This window comes from Dendropsophus ebraccatus, chromosome 3 (assembly GCF_027789765.1).
Source record: "Dendropsophus ebraccatus isolate aDenEbr1 chromosome 3, aDenEbr1.pat, whole genome shotgun sequence".
NCBI lineage: Eukaryota > Metazoa > Chordata > Amphibia > Anura > Hylidae > Dendropsophus > Dendropsophus ebraccatus.
This window is the reverse complement of record NC_091456.1, coordinates 46,410,268-46,431,530: the sequence shown is the minus strand read 5'-3', so window position 1 is coordinate 46,431,530 and position 21,263 is coordinate 46,410,268. Positions and strand designations below refer to the sequence as shown.

At 42.2% G+C, this 21,263-nt stretch overlaps 1 protein-coding gene across 2 annotated transcripts in view; it reads left to right on the top strand.

Moving 5' to 3' along the window:
• IPO4 (importin 4) overlaps window positions 1–20,605 on the top strand; it is a 67,411-nt gene extending 46,806 nt beyond the window's left edge. For both annotated transcript variants that reach the window (XM_069961663.1, XM_069961662.1), the window contains exons 25-30: window positions 5,910–6,035; window positions 7,094–7,302; window positions 9,940–10,072; window positions 10,466–10,570; window positions 12,836–12,905; window positions 20,189–20,605. In XM_069961663.1, coding sequence (XP_069817764.1) covers window positions 5,910–6,035; window positions 7,094–7,302; window positions 9,940–10,072; window positions 10,466–10,570; window positions 12,836–12,905; window positions 20,189–20,313 — 768 coding nt within the window. In that variant the 3' untranslated portion in view covers window positions 20,314–20,605. The remainder of the gene's footprint in view (window positions 1–5,909; window positions 6,036–7,093; window positions 7,303–9,939; window positions 10,073–10,465; window positions 10,571–12,835; window positions 12,906–20,188) is intronic.
• Window positions 20,606–21,263: the final 658 nt, after the last annotated feature.

The following is a 21,263-nucleotide window of genomic DNA, read 5'->3' as shown; positions in this document are numbered from 1 at the left end:
TAATAGTATATATCTTTTGAAAATGTAAGAGGAAGGCCATAGGCTTTCGAAGAATAGGTCAATAAAGATAAGACCCAAGTCAAAGTCCAGATTACCACGTGTTGCCAGGGTGACCTGGAATAGTGAATGTACACAAGGAGTCTTCTTTTAGTGGCTATTTAGCTATGATATTGGTACGGTAATATAAAATATACACTCAAGATTTATCGTGCATTTTACAAGTGATTGTCATCCAGTGTTCACACTAGTAGTTTGAGCATGCTACCATGTCTATCCACTTAGCTCTGCATGTGGATTCTCAACGAATGGTAAAAAAAAAACTTGCAGAGGATATATTAATGTGCCTCATTAGTGATAGTGCAAGTCATACATAGTGTGATGGTTACATGTGGTTATCCGAACCAAAGACTGCTTGTCCTCATTTCTTTTTACCAACGTGTGTTTTTTGGCAGGTGGCTAGAGAAACAGTGTTTGTCACGTCTGCATTCAGTTTGGAGGACTACAATAGGAAAGCTTACAGTGCAGTCAGATGTTTGCTCTATAAACAGCTTATGTGTATAGCACGGGTTGTGTAGCTTTATGAACACACAGGTTGTAATGTGGCGGGTTAACATAAGTCTAAAACCCTTCAAATCAGGTACATTTGAAAAGTGGGGCATAATACAAAGAGGCGAGATGTAAAGCTAATCTTACCTGTGATGACTGTATCTGTCATTAGCAGAATGAGCAGCGAGATGGTAGATGTCTGGCTGTGAGCTTCTCGTATGAAGAGCAATGGCAAGAAGTTGAGGAAGCATTTTCCAAGCTGCATACATAGGACGATCTCTTGTAATTCCATCCTGAGCTCTTGGAGTGCCGTGACTACATGCACGCTTTCTGCAGTTTTCTTGACAGCACAACCCTTACACCATGACTGTCTGCCCTAGAAGCAGGTTCTCTCTGTGTCACATTAGTGTTTTTCAGCGTAAACTTGTTTGTCTAGGTTTGTTTTACCTGCTGCACTCCCCTTCTCTTGTCGCACAATGAATGGCTTTCTGCTCATTTACAAATCAAGAGTATCTGTGGTGGTGAGTTTTGCCACAGTGACCCAACCTTTCTCCTAATAGGATCCCATTCAGTGAACTGCTGTAACGTATTCGTGTTTACTCTGAGCTTACTCCTCTCCCTTTTCTTGCATATTTGCTCTTGAGGTAATTATCCTGTGGAGCAGGTAGATCAGCCAGATCAGGTGGAGGTTGTCACTAACCCTTCGTCTGCCTCTTAACAACGCCTCCTGGTCATAAACTGTCTGTTCATGGCACACCCACCTGTTTCTGGCTTCTGGCACATGTTCAGAATTAATATGAAATGTCGTATTGGCAATTGCTAAATGCATGCAATACTTTTCCCTCCCAAGTAAATAACGGCTCATTTCTTTTCCCTTTGTTTATTTGTATGAGATGTTTTGTCTCACTTGGAGTATTAGTTAAGTTCCATATACTTTGTGAGACAATTGTTATGGACACGTAATCCATTGACAGAATGCCAGAGAACATTGATGTATTCATCTCATTGATGAAGTATGCTTGCTCATTTACATAGAATTATTATCATTAAAGGGGTTATCCAGTGCTACAAAAACATGGCCACTTTTGCCCCACTCTTGTCTCCAGGTCAGGCGTGGTTTGCAGTTAAGCTCCATTTACTTTAATGGAACTGAGTTTCAAACCCAATCTGGAGACACGAGGGGGAAAAGTGGCCATGTTTTTGTAGCGCTGGATAACCCCTTTAAGAACAAGGTTCCTTCCTGTTAGATGGATGGCTGTTCAAGATTTCATTGCTACACCTGCAGTGGCGGCCACGTCACTAGAAGGAATGAGGACAACCAGATAGCATGGACTGTAACTTAACACTTATCCCTAGTCCCAACTATAGGATCTGTAGATTATTCATTCAGGCATGCAAATACGGTAGTTGTTGGGTCAGTGTTTTGCATTAGTATTTGTAAGACAAATCTAGGGGTAAACCATATACTTTGTGGACCCAACCTAAGGGTACTATTACATGAAGCGATTTTTTGACAATCGACGATAAACGAACTCAAACGACCACTGTGGCGAACGACCTGAAATCGTTCACCCAATTACACGGAACAAAGATTGTTATTTATGATCGTTATTGTGTTCGTCCTGTCGCCGCCACTGCAAACGATCAACGATAAAAATAGGTCCAAATTCTATTAAACGACCAATGATTTCTCGTTGGTTGTTTAATCGTTTTCTTCTATTACACTAAACAATTATCAAATTCGAACGATTTAACGATTTTTCGAACGATAATTGTTCCCTGTAATACCATCTGCCATGTGTAAAGGAAGCCTTGAGCCGGCCATACACATAAGATACTGGTTGGCTGAAATTACAGATTTTCACCATTGCAGTCAACCATCAATTGTTAATTACATGAAAGCTATTATTTGTGGCCATGATGTATATTTTCGGTTGTGGTCTGCAGAAACTGTTTTGCATGATCATTTTACAGTCAGATCATCTGCTACTTTGTGCAAGCTTACTTTTACAGTTTAGCATGTTACTGGCACCATCATTCATGCGAACAAGCCCATAGGACTTTGATCAGCCATGTTGCTGGCCATCAAAATTGAATGTGTAAGGCCAGGGAAACTGTCAACTGTAATTCATGTTCCAAACTGTTGAGACTGTTAGGGTCCTTGTACACAGCGCAAAATGGGGCCGTGCAAGGACACAAGCGAGTGCTGATCAGCAAGATCGGCACTCATTTGCAGTGCTTTTACACGGCACAATTAATCGAGCGTCTGGGCCACATGATTTTTGTATTGTTCATGTGGCAGATATCTGCATATATCCGTGCTGTCAGTTTTCAAATCAGACAAGCAGTGCACACGTAGTGCGCTACTGTGTCATCCAAAATTCATGCTCTCCAACATGAAGATACAGTGTCTGCCAGAGATGGACGGGAATTCCAAAGAGCACAATGTCGGATTACACAGCAGAGCACTAGGTATGTATTCACTGTTTGTGTGATCTACATATCTGTGCTGTCAGTTTCCCTTTGCTATCAGCTGCACCCGTTTACACAGGAAGATGTGCGGCCGATAACAAATATTGAAGCCATCACAAAAGATTTAATCAGCCAAGGATTGGCTGTTTTTCTACTCCTTGGCTAATCGTTGTCACTTTTACATGGGCCGATTATGAACCAAAGCAGCGTTTCTAGCAAAAGCTGCGAGCTGTAATGTCTCTTCCCCTTTCCCACTTGATTGACATCTGGAAGCTGAGTCTCAGGCAGGGTCATGTATGGAAGGGCGAGTAAGGAGGTTTTATAGCTTGCAGCAGATCAAGAGCTTGGGAAAACCTCTTTGACTTGTCTTACTATATAATAAAAGCGTTTTTCTATGTTCCGGAATCACAGATGGATATATGAAAGGTACTAGGTGTCTCCCTGCAACAGATATCCAACAGTGTCAGCAGTTTGGAACATGAATTGCATCAGATTCCCTTCAAACAGGGTTCCTTGGGTTTATAACATTTATGGTCTCTCCATAGGATAGATCCCTAATGACTGTTATGTGGGGTACCGATCAGCTGTATGGTTGAGCCACTGCATCAGTACCCATACACTGCAAACTGTGCCAGAATCCCTTCACCATCTACTGTGTAGTGATGGCATTGGTTTCAGAAAATCAGTTCTCATTTAGTTCTTTAGAAGCTGAGCTGCAGTAACCCATGCCACCACTGCACTATAGGCTGAGCAGGGCTTCCAGCATCATTCATTGTATTCATGTGTTCCTTAGGGGGAGGAAAGAAGTGGCCAAACTATTATGGCACTGGCTTATCCCTCCAAGCACACTAGGATTGGGGGGGGGGGGGGATTGAAAATACAACCCACCCCAACCCTTCTATTCATTGACATAATCAATTAAGGGTCAGTGAAGGGTCCGGAGGCCACCAATACACATTGGGGTCCTATTAGACTAACCGATTTTTTGTTTCCAACTTTGGACAATAAACGATTGCAAACGAGCGCTTTTGGGAACGACCGGAAATCATTCACCATAATCCACGGACAGTTAGTCGTTAGTTACAGTCGCAATTACAATAGTTTGTATACTTTATCAGAATTACCAAGTACATACACCAAACAATAAAAGATTTAAGAACGATAGGCGATTATTTTATGGTCAGCTAAAAAGATGCGATCAATGACACAAATTTTTGTTTGTGATTTCATCGATGTGTGCATACACAGGGAAAGATCATCGCTTAAATTGTAACGATATAACGATATTTCTTACGATTATCTTTCCATTTAATAGGGTCCTTAAGGCCCTATTCCACGGAACGATTATCGTTCATAAACTCGCTCCAACGACCACTCGTTAACGATAATCGCTTCGTGGAATTGGTGTAAATGAACGAACGACAAAGGCGAAATCGTTATATTGTCATTTAAAATAGTTTTTCAGCATGTCAAAAAAAAATCGTTGGTCTTTTGAAAGATAATTCGCTAATCGGTTTGTAAAATTAGAAAACTTTCAGTTGTTCGTAAAAAGGTTTAAAAAAAAAAAGTTGGTGTGTCGTATGGTCATGATAACCCTGGCGAACGTTTTAAACGACTGCAAAATATTTGTTACACTACATATATCATTCACGTTCCCACGTGTGTTATGTGTTATCGTTAGCGAGTTTATGAACGATAATAGTTCCGTGGAATAGGGCCTTTAGAAAGTTTACTAAATCCACTGTAGGTGGCAGGGTCTGCTTATATCTGCCTTTTAGTGGATGTGGCGGTAGACCAGAGATCTGTTTATATACTGCCTGAAAGGACTGTTTTACATTGGTTATCTTATCAGTCATGAAACCTGTCCTTTGTCCTCTCTGTGTATATAGAAGAAACCCTGTTTACCATCTCTTTTATGTGTCTTATATAAGGCCCTGCATGGCCACCTTCTATGTTTCTGTATTAGCTGTATAACATTTTCTTACTAAAAAGAAAAAAAACGTATTAAACACAAAATATAGTCAACCCTTTTGGCAGCATGTATGTATGTATATATGTAAATCCTATAGAATTTTAGGGGGAGATTTATCAAACATGGTGTAAAGTGAAACTGGCTCAGTTGCCCCTAGCAACCAATCAGATTCCACCTTTCATTTTCCAAAGAGTCTGTGAGGAATGAAAGGTGGAATCTGATTGGTTGCTAGGGGCAACTGAGCCAGTTTCATTTTACACCATGTTTGATAAATCTCCCCCTTAGTTTTCTGGAGACGGTCTACATATTGTCAATCAAGAGCTGACAGAATAGGCACAGCACCAGGCAGCTGCTAGGATATCTGAATGAAAGCTGCTGAAGCAAAGACTGTGATATTTTAATAAAAATCAGTTTTATCTGGAAAAATTATTTGTAGTGCAATAAATATGGGTTCATCAGTGTCCAAAGTGTTTCCTAACATAGTTATTATTGTAGCAGCATGATGTGGTGTCTCATCCACCTGCTAGCAGCAGTGCCCTGGCAGGAGGATTAGGATATGAAGGTATTACCTGTGAAGGGGGGCATCAAACCCAATTGGCACCAGGTGAACAAAGCTTACCTTTGTCTTCTGACACAGCCTAACTCCTACTTGTTTTGTGATCTTTAGGTTATGTTCACATCTGTGTTGGAAGAATTGTCAGTTGTGAACAGAGCCGTATTGTTAATTCTGAATGCCTTCCAACACCGACAGGGAAAATAGAAGTCATTTACATGAATTGTTTGGGAATATAGGGTAAAACATGTTCACCTGCTACTAGATTCTCAGTCCAATGCCTTAACCTGAAATCCAGATTATTATGTTATGTTAACTTATATACAGCCAAAAAGTTATAGGGTATATCTTGTGTTTTACTCTCAGGCAGAGATGGATGCAATGCTGATAGAATCTGCAGGGGAGGGAATCCCTTTGGTTGCTGCTGCAGTTGGTGGTCTGGCGTTTGCTCCATACTTTGCAGGTTTTCTGCCGCTGCTCCTCAACAAAACAGTAAGTACTATGATGTGCATGACATGTATTTGTATATTTGTCTCATGTGCCAAATTGCAGAGTCATTTGTATACCAGCACATTTTGACTGTCAGTCATAATGTTAATATTGTGTAGCTCCTTCTTGTGCTGCCAAAACAGCTTTTATCTGTCAAGGCATAAACTCCACAAGACCTTTTGAAGGTGTCCTGTGGTATCTGGCAGCAAAACAATTTGAGATGAGCGAATTTATAGTACAAACAAAGCCAATATCTTCATTAGATCAGCAATCTGTTCATCAGTCTCTGCCTTTGAAGTTTGTGTCGCTCTGCCCTGGGTGCCTGGAAAAGCTGGATCCAGTCCTAGGACAAGTTTCCCAGGACTGGATTCAGCTTTTCCTAGCACCCGGGGTGGAGTGGCATGGATTTTAAAAGCAGCAGGATGATGAGCAGATTGCAGTGTTAACAAATCAATTTGGGTTTTTTTACTGAAAACTTCCCAAACATTACCCATCTTCATAGATAGGTTTTCCTGCTGCTAAAACATGTATTCATAGCCTCTTCCAGCTGTAATGTGGCTACTGAAATGGCTGAAAGTCAGCTGTTTTGTGTAATTTCCATTGACATTAATAGTAATTGCATTTACCATGTTACCCCGCAAACTATGTTTGTGTGAGTCCCAGAGTTTGGAGATGCACTGACCCAATCATTTAGCCATCACAATCGGGCTCGGGTCAGAACCTTTCAGATCCGTACAAATGCCAATTTGTTCTGATTGCAACACATAAACTTAAACAAATGACTGGTTACTTGCTGTCTGGTATATTTAATGCATTGTCCGGTGCCATTGTTAGATAATCTTCACTTTACCAGTCAGAGAATTTAATGTTATGGCTGATAAGTGTAATGTGACTGGTGCAGGTAAAGATAATGTATACTTGGGGTGGGGTAGGGGGGGACTATTCATAGATGTTGTGATTTGTCTGTAGTTATCCTTCCTTTGAACTAAAGGCATCATCTAAAATCCAAACACTTCCATGTTAATCCTCTGTAAACCCTGTGCATTTTCCTCTCTACGTAGAAGTCCAGTTGTTCTCCTGCAGAGAAGTCATTTGCAGTGGGTACACTTGCTGAATCGATAGTAAGCCTGGGAGAGACGACTGCTCAGTTTGTGGCACAGTTACTTCCAGCTCTCATCACTGGAGCCCAGGATGAAGATGATGAAGTTCGTAGTAATGCAGTATATGGACTTGGGGTCCTTGCAGAACATGGAGGTGCAGCCATGCTTAAGTATCCTTGGTGGTTTGTAAACGTCTGCTCTTGCCTCATGGTTGCATTGTCTTACATTGCTTATTTCATACAAATCTGTTCAGGAAATGGAAGACTGTAGAATTACTGAGAAACATTTAAAGGCTATTACGTTTCAAGCAGTTGATAGGTGGGGATTAGGTTAGATCTTATTTGTGTTGAAGTCTTAGAGCTGTAGTGACTCGCCTTTGGGTGGACTGGTTATTACATAACGCATTCTAGCAATTACAGTCTCAGATCAATGGCAGGATGATCTTACTACCTAACGCAGCATTTGTTTTCTTCTGTGCAATATAGCCTAAGTGACGACATTCTCTATATACATGCATTGTATAATGAACGCTAACATGTAAAATCCAGTCCTACAAGCTGAATCTCAGAGATCCCTGCTGTATGGATGGGTTTATGTACACATGAGCACATATATTCTGGATTGTGTACGGTTATATTCATAGAGAATTCTATGTAAAGCACTTAACAAAATACTGACAAGTTATTCTTTCATAGCCTCTTTATTACAGAGAGAATGCATTGAATGTCCAGGTACTGATACTGTGTAGTTTAAAGGTTTTTTTGGGGCGTTAATATCTGATCTGTGAGGATCAGGCTCCCAGCACCCCCTATCAATCAGCTAACTAAAGGATCAATGCAGGGAGCAATAGCACTAGGCAATGCCACCCAATGTATGGACCTCTGCCTGGTAAAGAATAAAAGTAGTGTTTGGTGGAGCGATGGTGTTCCTTTAGCTAGCTGATTACTAGGGGTGCCGGGAGTCATGCCCCCCACTTATTCTCCAAAATACATGGCCTAATGATAAGCTACCAATATCAAACATATACTGATATGTGCTATAAAAAACGAATAACCCACTTTGTAGGATATAATACTGGAATTCCAACTAACACTCCCACAACTTTCAAAAATTCTTCCTCCCCTTCAAAAAGTCTGACATTTATACATAAATACTGACAAAAGCCTAGCACTGGACACCATGCAGCCTGAAAACCAGCAACAGAATGGGGCAGGTAAGTATGTATGCTTGTTATGTTCTGGACAGGGGCATTGTTTAATATATGCCCCGGGATAGGTCATTTGAAAATATTGAAGTGCACTTACCTCCCTGGCTCTGTCAGCGCTGACGGTATCTAACTGATCCACCCCGATGTTGTACCTTTTGTAGGCATGCTCAGTCATTCAGCGGCTGCAGCTGTGTCCAGCCTCAGTTGCTGATTGGGAAGGCCTGCAACGTCATGTCCTCAGAACCTGGAAGCAGCTGAACAGCAGGAAGGATTGGTAAGATACTGACAGTGCTGCGGGGAGGAATGAGCACTTCTTTATTTACACATGACCTATCACCGGGCATATATTAAAAAATGCTCTTGTCGAAGAACACCTTTTTAATGGAGAAGTCCGGTGCTTTTAAAAACTTGTCAGCCGGCAGGGGGAACATAATAAATTTGTGGTAAATAGAAGCGCTCAATAGCACGGAACAGGCTGTCATCCTCACCCTGTTGGCGTTTGCCCACGTGTGTCCGCACCTTGTTGTGCTTCAGCTACTTTCTTTTTTGAGTTGTTGGATTTGAGCTTTGGCTAGCTAGCACCACCACAGCACTCTCCAAACAGCTGGAGGTGTCTAAGAGAGTGATCGCTACAGTGCCTATGCATGGTCTTCCTTACGTTTTTTGAAAATAATAAGCAGTCACTACTTACCTCTCCCCATGCCCACAAAGCAACGTGTCACAGGCCCCAGGACCCCCGCCGGAAGGCATCCCCCCCAAGTTCCGATGTTTTTACAACTTGGAAAAAAATACCAGACCTCCTCAGCTAATCAAGGACTCCAGCAGTGTCCCGTCCCAGTCATTGACTGGCTAAGCGGGCAGACCATCAATTAGGCAGACGAATAAGATCCTGGAGACCAGCGGAAGTCCCAGGGCGGTAAGACAGTGCTGCAAAGACACAGGGAGAGGTGAGTAGTAATAGTTTATTATGTTTTCCCCTGCTAGCTGACAAGTAAGGACCAGACAACCCCTATAAGTAAGGACCAGACAACCCCTATAAGTAAGGACCAGACAACCCCTATAAGTAAGGACCAGACAACCCCTATAAGTAAGGACCAGACAACCCCTATAAGTAAGGACCAGACAACCCCTATAAGTAAGGACCAGACAACCCCTATAAGTAAGGACCAGACAACCCCTATAAGTAAGGACCTGACAACCCCTTTAACGTGCACTGCATGTTTATAGTGACCTATTAAACATGTATGTAGGTTGTGTTTAAGCTGCATAAATAGGGCTATCCAGTTAAGTATCAGTAAGTAGTGTGTCACTACATCTTCTACCATGTAATAAACCGAATTTCCCTACCTCCTTCCCAATTCCACATATTCATGTACAGTAGATAAACCAGTCAGCGGTCTCATACTTTGTCTAGATGTAATGATACTACAATAGCTGTGTTTGGCCCAGTGCTTGGTCTGGTTAAATTAGGGGTGAACTTTGCATATTTTACCTACCTTGGCAAAAGAACCAGGATTTTCTTTGTACCATATACACTTTGTTTTATCTCCATACTTACCCTTTAATAATCACTTAACCGTTTTTCTTAACAAATGTTCAGAAATTTCCCAAAGCTACTTTCCATATTATCCTCTATTATCAGCTCTGAGAAGAATGCACGAACGCTAGACAATGTGTGTGGGGCAGTAAGCCGTATGATACTTAGACATCCAGAAGGTGTTCCTGTAGAACAGGTAGGGGTTTGTAAACTTGTTTTTCTACTTTCCTTCTTTTTTTTCTCTTGCGTATATTTTCTCTCAGCATTTCGGTGAACATTAGAGGCCACTTCTCTATTCATTCTCTGCCCAACCTCCCAAGTCGGAGGGGCCCCCATTAAGCTAATAGGTTGTGGGTCCTGGGATATACCATAAATGTACAAGAATGTTTGGTTCGGCCGACAATAGTCTAAAGTGTATGGGGACCTTTACTTCAGAGGGCTACCTAGTAACCTGAACTGGCAGTGGTCTGGCCCAGAAGCCTTCATGGTACGCCACTGACAGCACAATAGGATGGGCTACTGGACTTTTTACCATTAATCTGATGATGATTTTACTTCAGTATCTTAAGATTTTGTTTCTTCCCTTTAGGTATTTCCAGTGTTAATTCGTTCAATGCCACTGAAAGAAGATTTTGAGGAGAACTGTACAGTGTTTAAATGCATTGCATTCCTCTATGAGAAAAACCCTTCACAGGTATATAATAGAAGTCATTATGTAATAGGAACACTACAATAGCTTACATTACGTGCTCCTTGCACTTGTCTTCCTGGTTTGAACCAGATTATATATCAGGCTTCTCACCAGAATTTCATTGAATCGAAGTTAGGTTTTGTTAAGGTACTTGGACGCATTGGGGGACATTTACTATTATTGCTCCCCTGACGTACGCCATATTCCCTGCTCGCCCGTTGAGCCAACGGGCTGGGGGCGTGGCAAGACGGGGAGGAGGTGTGGCCTCCTCCCGTGCCTGAATTACTATGATTTTCGTCTGCCCGCAGGGGTAAATCATGGCAGAAATCTACATCAGGTCAGGCCAGGTTCACTAAGAAGCATTCGCCCCTTAGTGAGTCCGGTGAAACAAATTGGCGGGTGAGGCCTAATTTAAGACCAGCGAACAAGTACAGCGGTCTTCATAAATGTCCCCCATTGTGACTCCATGGGGTACTTGCACTCATGCTATGCCATAAACATGCAGCAAAATGTATCATCATAGCCTTGGGGGACTTTTGGTCAGTTTTGCTACTTAGAAAAAAAAATAAATAAATATATATATATATATATATATATATATATATATATATATATATATTTATATTTATATTCAGCTAATGCAGGTGCACTGTAACATGCCAAGATCCAGCAGGTTGAAACTCCTTCTAAGTTCTATGCAGGTTTTTGCCTCTCGTGACACTAGTGATATGGAAAGAAATCTCTGTTTATAGCTCTTGAGCTTTGCCTGTAAGATATATTGGTACGCTACATAGAAATGATAAAAGAGTTAAGTGAGTAAATATCCTGTGCAAATATCACAGGCACCAGGCCTCTGAGAAAACAAATTCTGTACTTTTAAAGGTACAGCTAATGACAACAAATGTCGCAAGAAAGACCATGCAGATCTGTTTAGTAGAAGTCACTCAGAAATCTGTATTACCTATACTTTATCTTTTGTAGAACAGAGGGTTTAAGATGTAGGATCATGTACTGTACATTTGCAGCATGCAGTCATTAACTGGTAAAGTACCAGTTATATATAAGTGGTTGTACATAAAAGTGAAATACTAGGTATAAATAATAAAGGTTTGTAATATAGGATATTGTATGAGTTAATTGTTCTTCTAAGGGCTGTATTAGCTGGCCCCATCCGCCAGGTAAGCAAGCACCGATCTGCTAGATCTGCACTCACTTACAGGGCCCATTATACAGCTGGATTATCATGCAGCAAAACGCTGCACAGACATTGTTAACGATGTCCGTGCAGTCCTTGCTTTTTACAGAAAATAATAAAGTTTAACTTACCTGTCCATACTTCCTGGTGTCCTCCTGCCTGTTTCCCACTGTTTCCCTCCTTTGAAGCTCTGAAATGACAGGCTGCTTAGCCAATCACTGACCCAGTGCCACAGCCAGTGATTGGCTGATCAGCCTGTCACTTCAGAGACAGGTTTGGAAGCTTTAAAAGAGGCTCTGGTCAGCGGGAAACAGGCAGGAGGGCATCAGGAAGCTAGGACAGGCAAGTATACATCTTTATTACTTTCTATATACTTGATGATTTTTAAACCTGCTTAAAGACAACGATCAGCCAACGAATCAGCCTGATTTGGCAGATAATCGCCCCGTGTAATAGGACCCTAAGACTGGAATGGACAGCCTATTGCTGCATTTATACATGCCGGTGAAACCACAGCTGCAATCACCAATAACCATGCAATGTTGCAGATAATTGGCAAGCATAAGGGTCCATTTACACAGAAACATTATCTGACAGATTATCTGTCAAAGATTTGAAGCCAAAGCCAGGACTGGATTTGAGAAAAGAAGGAATCTCAGGCTTTCCTTTATGACCTGATCTCTGTTTATAGACTGTTTCTGGCTTTGGCTTCAAATATTTGGTAGATAATCTGTCAGATAATCTTTCTGTGTAAATGAACCCTGATATGAGTTTATTTGAAACTAAATATATACTAATAGCTCCAGGTTTGCTTTTAGGAAATCTGGTGGAGTAGTTATTTTTAGGTGACAAAATACCTGTCTGACTGGACCTTCCAGAAACATGGGTGTTCATTTCACCTGCAGTCAGGTGCTTGTTAACAGTTCTTTGTTGTACTAATACGTCAGCAGCATGAGAACAATCTTCTCAGTGTTAAATCAGCTTTACTACAGGTGAACGCTCCATACAAAAAAACTAGCGTGTTCATTTGCCTACATAATGCTGTTTAATGACCTATGGTTTTTCCAATACAGGTTGCCGCATACATTAATGACATTGCTAGAATACTGGGTCATGTCTTAGGAACAAAAGAGATTCAACCAGGTATGGCTGACAAAATGTATTGGTTGCATCTTGTCTTTCAGTCAGTTATTTCAGCTTTTCACTGCCAAATGTGTCATTGTGGAAGATAAATAAGAAAGTAAGTTCCGCATTGGGTAGATCATCTGATATTTAACTCCTTCGCGTCCCATGACATACCTGGTAACTCATGGCGGTATCTGCAGCCGGGGAGCGCCTCCTGTTGCGGGTCCTGTTGCCGCGCCAGCTAATTAAGCATCTAAATGCAGCTGTCAAACCTGACAGCTGCATTTAAATGCTGTGCTCTGCACATCTCTGGTGTCTAGTGGTACGGATCTTGCCCTGCGATGCGATCGCGGGGGGGAGATCCGTTCTTCTGGCCGGGCCTCAGCGTCGCAATGACGCTGATCACGGCTCGGCAAGACATTGCTCTGATCTGCAGCGGGCCAGAGCAATGTGACTGATCATTGCTGTGTATATAACACAGCATTAATCTTTATGAGAGATCAGTGCTGTGTATATAGAAGTCCCCCAGGGGGACTTCTAGTTGAAATAAAAGATAAAGTAAAAATGTTTTTTTATTATTAAAAAAAATCCCCTCCACTATTAAAAGTCCAAATCACCCCCTTTTCCCATTTTATAAATATAAACAAACATATTTGGCATTGTCACGTGCGTAATCGCCCGAACTATTAAATTGTCACATTCCTGATCTCACCTGGTAAACGGCGTAAGCACACAAAAAAATTGCGCATTTTTTGTCACATCAAATCCAGAAAAAATGTAATAAAAAGTTATCAAAAAGTTGCATATACACAAACAAGGTACCGATAGTACAGATCATGACGCAAAAAATGACACCGCACACAGCCCCATAGACCAAAAAATTAAAGCGTTATAAAGATGGCAATAGAGGGATTTTAGTTTTTTTAAATAGGTTTTCATTTTTTAAAAGTCATCAAATAATATAAAAGTCATACAAGTTACATATCGTTGTAATTTTACTAATGTGATGAACATAGATAACATGTCCATTTTACCATAGGGCGAACGGCGTAAACACGAAACTCCCTGAAATGAAAACAAATTCCTTTTTTCCTTTTTTTGTCAATTTGACAGCACAAATGATTTTTTTCCGGTTTCGCTGTATATTTTATGGGAAAATAAAGTCTGTCACTGCAAAGTACAATTGGTGTTGCAGAAAATAAGGTCTCATGTGGGTATAAAAATGCAAGTGCTATGACCTTTTAAACATATAGTGGAAAAAGCAAAAACGAAAATTGGCTTTGACCTTAAGGGGTTAAATAACCCTTTATTCGTTGGCTATAATAATAATCCATCATATTGTTGCCCTTTCCACACTTTTGCTTAAAGCTACTCTGTACCCACATTCTGACCGTCCAAACCGTTCGTACCTTCAGATAGCTGCTTTTAATCCAAGATCTGTCCTGGGGTCCGTTCCGCAGGTGATGCAGTTATTGTCCTAAAAAAACAACTTTTAAACTGGCAGCCCTGTGCCCTACGGGATTGGCCTAGATTGTGTATGCATTAGGCTGGCACAACCTCTCTGTCCCTCCTCCCCGCCCTCCACATCTTTAGAAATGCTCCAGGCAGATTGCCTACTATTCATCAGCTGTGTGAATACTGAACATGGGCTGGATCGTTAAGCAGCTGTGCAATGTTCAGACAGGAGTAAATGTTTCAGTGGCATTCCTAATGATGAAGAGGGTGGGGAAGAGGGACGCAGGGGTGGTGCAAAGTTAGGGCACAGATATTCCCTTTGGGCACGAGGCTGCAAGTTTAAAAGTTGTTTTTTTATGACAATAACTGTATCACCTGCCGAACGGACCCCAGGACAGATCTTGGATTAAAAGCAGCTATCTGAAGGTACAAGTGGTTTGGGGGGGGGGCAGATTGTGGGTACTGAGTCACTTTAAAACATAAGGCCCAGATTTATCAAACACTGGTGTAAACTGCCTACAGCAAACAATTCATTGGCTGCTATGGACGGTTTGTTTCAGGTTCTATTTTACACAAAAATTGTTACTAAATTTGCTGCAATTTAAAAAAAAGTTGAAAAAAAGTTGCAGACATGTATTATCTAAATCACTTAACCCCCCCCCCCCCCCCATTTCCCCCATTCATTTGTTCAAGCTGGGAAATACACCAAACCCAAACAGTCACATGTAGTAAATGGATGTTTTTTTGCAACTATGCAGTTGAGCAAACTTCTGACATCTTAACCTGCCAAACAATCAGTCAGTCTGAATTGAAAAATTCACCACCTTATTTCTATATTGTGTCACAGGTAAAATGCAGAATCACTGATCCATATAATGATTGTGAAGCAGGACAATGCATTTTTGACAAAGGGAAAATAGATTAGTATTTGGTGTTATATGCTCTGTTGGCTGTCCACCCTGTGCTCCCTGTATGACTGCACTTTACTTTCATCAGATTCACTATTTAAAATTGTACCAGGTGAAATGCTGGGATATTTAGATATGTATATTATATAAGTATATTTATGCATATAAATATAATAGGGTAGATTTATTAAAGCGAATGTACCATTAGATACATCGCTTTGTTTTTTTTTAACCCTTTGAGGACCGGGCCAATTAAAATTTTTGCGTTTTTGTTTTTTCCCCCTTGTGCTTAAAAGGCCATAGCACTTGCATTTTTTCACCTAGAAACCCACATGAGCCCTTATTTTTTGCGCCACTAATTGTACTTTGCAATGACAGGCTGGGAAAAATTAAATGTGTGGTGAAATTGAAAAAAAAACACAAAACGCATTTATCCGATGGCTTTTAAAAAATTCAAACCATTGTTAACAAATATATGTTCCTTAAAATCGCTCCCTTCCCAGGCTTATAGTGCTTTTATCCTTTGGTCTATGGGGCTGTGTGAGATGTCATTTTTTGCACCATGATCTGTACTTTCTATCGGTACCGTGATTGCGCATATGCAATGTTTTGATCGCTATTTATTAAAATTTTTCTGGATTTGATGCGACCAAAATGCGCAATTTTTCACTTTGGGATTTTTTTGCGCTTACGCCGTTTACCATGCCAAATCATAAATGTGATGAATTAATATTTTGGGCGATTACGCACGCTGCAATACCAAACATGTTTATTTTTATTTATAACATAGGAAAAGGGGGGTGATTCAAACTTTTATTAGGGGAGGGGGCTTTTTATTAATAACACTTTTATTTTTTTTTATTTTTTTATACTTAAACCTTATACTAGAAGCCCCCCTGGGGGACTTCTAGTACAAGTTTACTGATCTCTCATTGAGATCTATGCAGTATAGTTATACTGGATAGATCGATGAAATCGGCACTTGATTGCTTTCGGCTGCTGCAGCCGAAAGCAACCAAGTGGTGAGCCGGGATCAGCGCCATTACTGCGCAGACCCCGGCCTGGTAAGGACACGGGGATCGCCCCTGCGCGATTGTGTCGCGCGGGGGAGATCCCCCCCCCCACTAGACACCAGGGATAAGGCTGCAAGTGGTAATCAAATGCATCCGTCAACTTTGACAGCAGCATCTCATTACTGAATTAGCGGGCACGGCGATCGGACCGTGCTCGCTAATAGCCACGGTCCCGGGTTGCATGCGGCCCCACACTGAACACCCCAGGCCACAGCTGCTCAGCCCATGAGTGGCTCAGCGGCCGCGACCCGTCAGTACAGGGACTGGAACAGAAGGCAGAGCGGCAGAGAATGGGGAAGTGATTAAGTGAGTTAATATTTTATACTACAATCATCAGCTGTCAGCCGTGCATTGCTTTTACATGTAGCAATGCGCCCAATGATTTTAGGTCTGGACCTAAAGAAACGATCAGCCGATGATCGTTTCATCAGCTGATTGTTCTCTCTATAACACGGAGCGATAATTGGAATTCGGCTGATTATCTCTTCATGTAATAGGGCCCTTACTCCTTTTCATGTTCCTGGCCTGCTTTCATTTCCTTTGGGTGGAGGGTGGGCATCTTCATATTATTTTGCGGTTCTGGCCAGCAGCACTCTGCTCCTCTGTTTTGTACTCTGCTGTTCTGTTGAGCTCTGCTATGCCAGGTCCTATTCTGACAGCTCCAAGGGCTGGGAGCTGTCACTGTGAATAAAATTACTGCAGATAAGGTGGCAGAGCAGGGGAGTCATCAGCCCGACCACCACTAATATTAGGAGAGGTGGTCAGGAACCTAGACAACAGCTGTAAACATCACAGGCACATAAGAGGGCCTAGCAGGGTAGGACAGTTAAAAAACTAAATAGAACTAATTGCAAAGTTTCTTAAAGAGGACCTGTCACCCCCCATGCCGGGGTGACAGGCTCCCGACCCCCTGTTAGATCCCCCTATACTTACCTCATTGCGCCGAGATTTCAGCGCCCGAAGCCCGGTGCCCGCTCATAGAGAATGAATGGTGAGTCGATGCTCCGTCATTATCTATGGGCATCGGACTCTCCTGTGAGCGCATGCGCCGGGCTTCGGAAATCTTAGTCACCCGACCGGCTCAGGAAGCGGGACCCGGCGTGATGAGGTAAGTATAGGGGGATCTAACAGGGGGTCGGGAGCTTGTCACCCCGGCACGGGGGGTGACAGGTTTCCTTTAACTTTTAATTACCTACAGTTGTAGCTGTAGTTGCGGTGGTGAGAATACCCCTTTAAATATTCTTGCAAATACATGAATTTAGCAAACGCCTCCTTCTCCTGATATACTGCTATTTTCTTCCCATTTCCCATTTTAAACAGCAGTGGTCTGGCTAATATATGTATATATATATTACAGTATCAATACCCTATATGTCTACATATATTTATATATTTATCACTTTGACCACTGCTTTTAGAGCAGACAGGTGGTTAGTAACCTAGACAATGAGCTGTCAACGAGGGAAGTGAACAAAAGAGCAGACATATAAGGAAAAGAGGGCAAGTTTGTTAAATACCCATATCTTCCGGCGTATAAGAAGACTGAATGAATAAGACGACCCCCAATTTTTCCAGTTAAAATAGAGAATAAGACCATCCCTCTTCCAACACACACCAAATAAAGATTAATAATAAAACATCAGACAGCAGTAAGATCTGAGAGGCAGAGACTGAGCTACAGTAATACCAGTCGGATACAAGGAATGCCAGACGGGTCAGAGGTGTGTTTTTCTGGGCACAGCGCCATTCTACCTTATCTTTTTTCCCATACCCTGGATGCCTACGGCTTGCTCTGCCATTCATATGCTTCATATGGTCACCGCATACGGCAGGGATGTGGCCGTTTTTTGAGCTTCCCTCAACGAACACGGCAACTGCAGATTCTCCAGTCCTGTTCCAAAGTTTTTCGCCCTATAAGATGACACCTGTCATATAAGACGACCCCAGACTTTTGAGAAGATTTTCCTGGGTTAAAAAGTAGTCTAATGTCCCTATTTCTCAGCGCTCGTTTGCTCCTCGTTCCCCGCTCGCTGCCGTCGCTATTCAATGCGGCAGCCCGGACGATCGCTGATTGTCCGTGCAGCCCATAGGATACAGCAGCGTCTGCTGCCGATGCTATTCAACGGAGCGACGGCAGCAGATCGCTGCTAAATCAGTCGCTTGTTTTTCAACATGTTGAAAAACAAGCGACTGCAACGATCAGCCGACATGAACGATGTCGGCTGATCGTTGCACTCTATTCCACAGGATAATTATCGTCCATAGCGGCCGATAATCGTTCAGTGGAATAGGGCCTTTATACGCAGAAAAATACTGTAAATGTACAGAGTATGGGCAAAAATATTTCACTTGATGAGTCTTACAAGTTTAACTATGTTAGTTTAGATGAGAATATCCCTTTCATCTGTCTGAGCCAAAAATGGCCATCTTTTCCCATAGTGACACAGCCCAGTTTTCGTTTCTCAAATTGCTTTGGTAAAATGTAAGCTGTGCTCTGATTGGTTACTATGGGCAAATAACGCAGTTTTGTGTTAGACAAAAAAATTTTTTTTTATAAACCTGTCCTGTGTAAAGGATTGTCAATCCACCCCTTTAATATGAGCATTTTTATAGTCTTCTGGCTGCAACATTCACACTGCCTTCCCTGCTTTATGTATTTGTATGTCATATGTCGAGGAGGGGGTTATTCAGTGAAAAATGATAACTTATGTAGAGAACATAACAGACACGTATACTTACCTGGCCCTGCCGGTCTCCAGGCCTACATCCTCATCTTCCAATGCCAAGTGGTCATTTCCTGTCTGCACAGCACGGCAGTGGAACTTTTGAAGACAACCAAAGCAGTACACACTGGACAGCCTGGAAACCAGCAGCAGAGTGGGAAGAGTAAGGGTCCTATTAGACAGGCAGATGGTGGCCCAATCAATACTATAAACCAGCACCGATATGCTAGATTGGTGCTCTTAAACTGGGCCTATTACGCGGCCTGATAATTATTTAGGGCTGCATGGACATCTTTGTTAATATCCGTGCATCCCAGTTTACATTACATGTCTTGGTCTTCTCCTGCGCTCTGCCTCCTCCCCGGTCGCGAACGCTGCAGCTTCAGAGTGGCCTGTCTGAGCTGACAGGCCGCTCAGCCAATCACTGGCCGGGACCGCAGCAGCAGCGCGTGGGACTAGGGAGGAAGCAGAGCGCATGAGAACACTAAGAACGCGGACAGGTAATGTAATGTTGAATCGTCGGTCACCAGTGGCGCATCGCTATTACATGTAGTGATGTGCGGTCGGCACCCGATGATTTAAGGTTGAGATCTAAATAAACTATCATCTGATGATCGTTTCATTGGCTGATCGTTGTCTCTATTACACAGAATGATAATCGGCTGAATCAGGATGACTATCGTGGCAAAAATTATTATGTTGTTTGAATTTAAACGCTAATCTTTCAGTATGCAGGTAACGATCCAAAAATCTTTTAAGCTTTTAAAATCATTGTTAATCGTTTGCTAATATTTCGATGTGTGTACACATTGTTGGTTTGTTATTATGATCATTCATATACTAGAGTATACAAACGATCGCAATTGCGCTAATGACTATCATTCTGTGTATTATGGAGAACAATTTCGGGTCGTTTCCAAAAGTGCTCTTTTTTGCTATCGTTAATTGTCTAATAGGACCCTAAGTATACATGTCTGTTATGTTCCCCGCAGCATGATAAATTAAAGACAGTCCCTTTAACTGACCTGGCAGTCAAGGTGTGGTGCATATTTGTTGGGCATTGTAATGTCTTTGTTCTCACTCACAGTATAAATTGGCATCTGAATATGCGCTATTTTGTCTCTCTGATGTGACCTTGATAGACACTGAACAGATCCTGGTTATTCTATTGAGAAATCTGGCCCAACGTTTCCCCCAGGAATTGAAGAATGCTGTGATGTCTCTCCCTGATGAAATGTCTTCCAAGCTTCGCACAACTCTTGGCTAAGAATAAAGAGCTTGTTTCAGTAAGTCTGCCCATTGTGACAGGCTCAAACAAACCGTTTGCTTTCTCAAATAAACTTCTCATGCGGATTGTGTAATCCTTTCACAATACATCCTGTCATGCCACCATGTGTCTCCTGACCCCAGGAGCATCGGACAGGAGGGTTTCTAGTAGTGTTTAAGTTGCAGTTGATCGTTCCAGTTTACACCTTGGACCCGGAAGACTGTACATTACCTACATAGCAGAACTGTTTGTCGACAGACGAAAAAAAATAAAGGTTCTGTAAATCTATGGAGATGGAGGGCTGATTGCAGTGAATTTGTTACTAAGCTGTGCCTTTACTATTGCATCTAGGGACTTAAATATAGGTGGTGCAGCCGCACCAGGACCCAAGAGCATAAAGGGGTATTCCCGATTTAACATATAAAGGAGAGGTCCGGCGGAGGTCGGGGGGGGGGGGGGGGGGTAGAGAGAGAGAGAGATTAAAAAAACACAATATGCTCACCTGTCTCCGTGCTGCATTACATTACTAGGTTCCCCTACGCCACTGGGTGTCCTCTTCTCCTAGTTTCTGGGTAGGTCACGACCTGGGTTTAACATCACAAGCGCATGGGATGTAGCCTGCTCAGCCAATCAGTGACTGCAGCGGTGTCCCGCCCAAGTCACTGACTGAGTGGGGCCTCCATCAACCGGGTTGTGACGTAAGAAGAGGGGAGCTAAGACGACAGCCGGCTGCGGTCCAGGATTGGGAAGGAGCGCTGTAGGGGCACTGGGGCGGGTAAATATAACTTCATTTTTATGTTTCCCCAGCCCAGAGAAATGTTTTGCCCTGTACCAGACATGCCCCATGCCCTTTAAATTTGTAGGGCATGTTTCATATTTTTGCGAATACATTCATTTAGTAAACTTGTATCTTTCTCCTACTATGCCGCTCTTTCCCTCCCCTTCTTGAC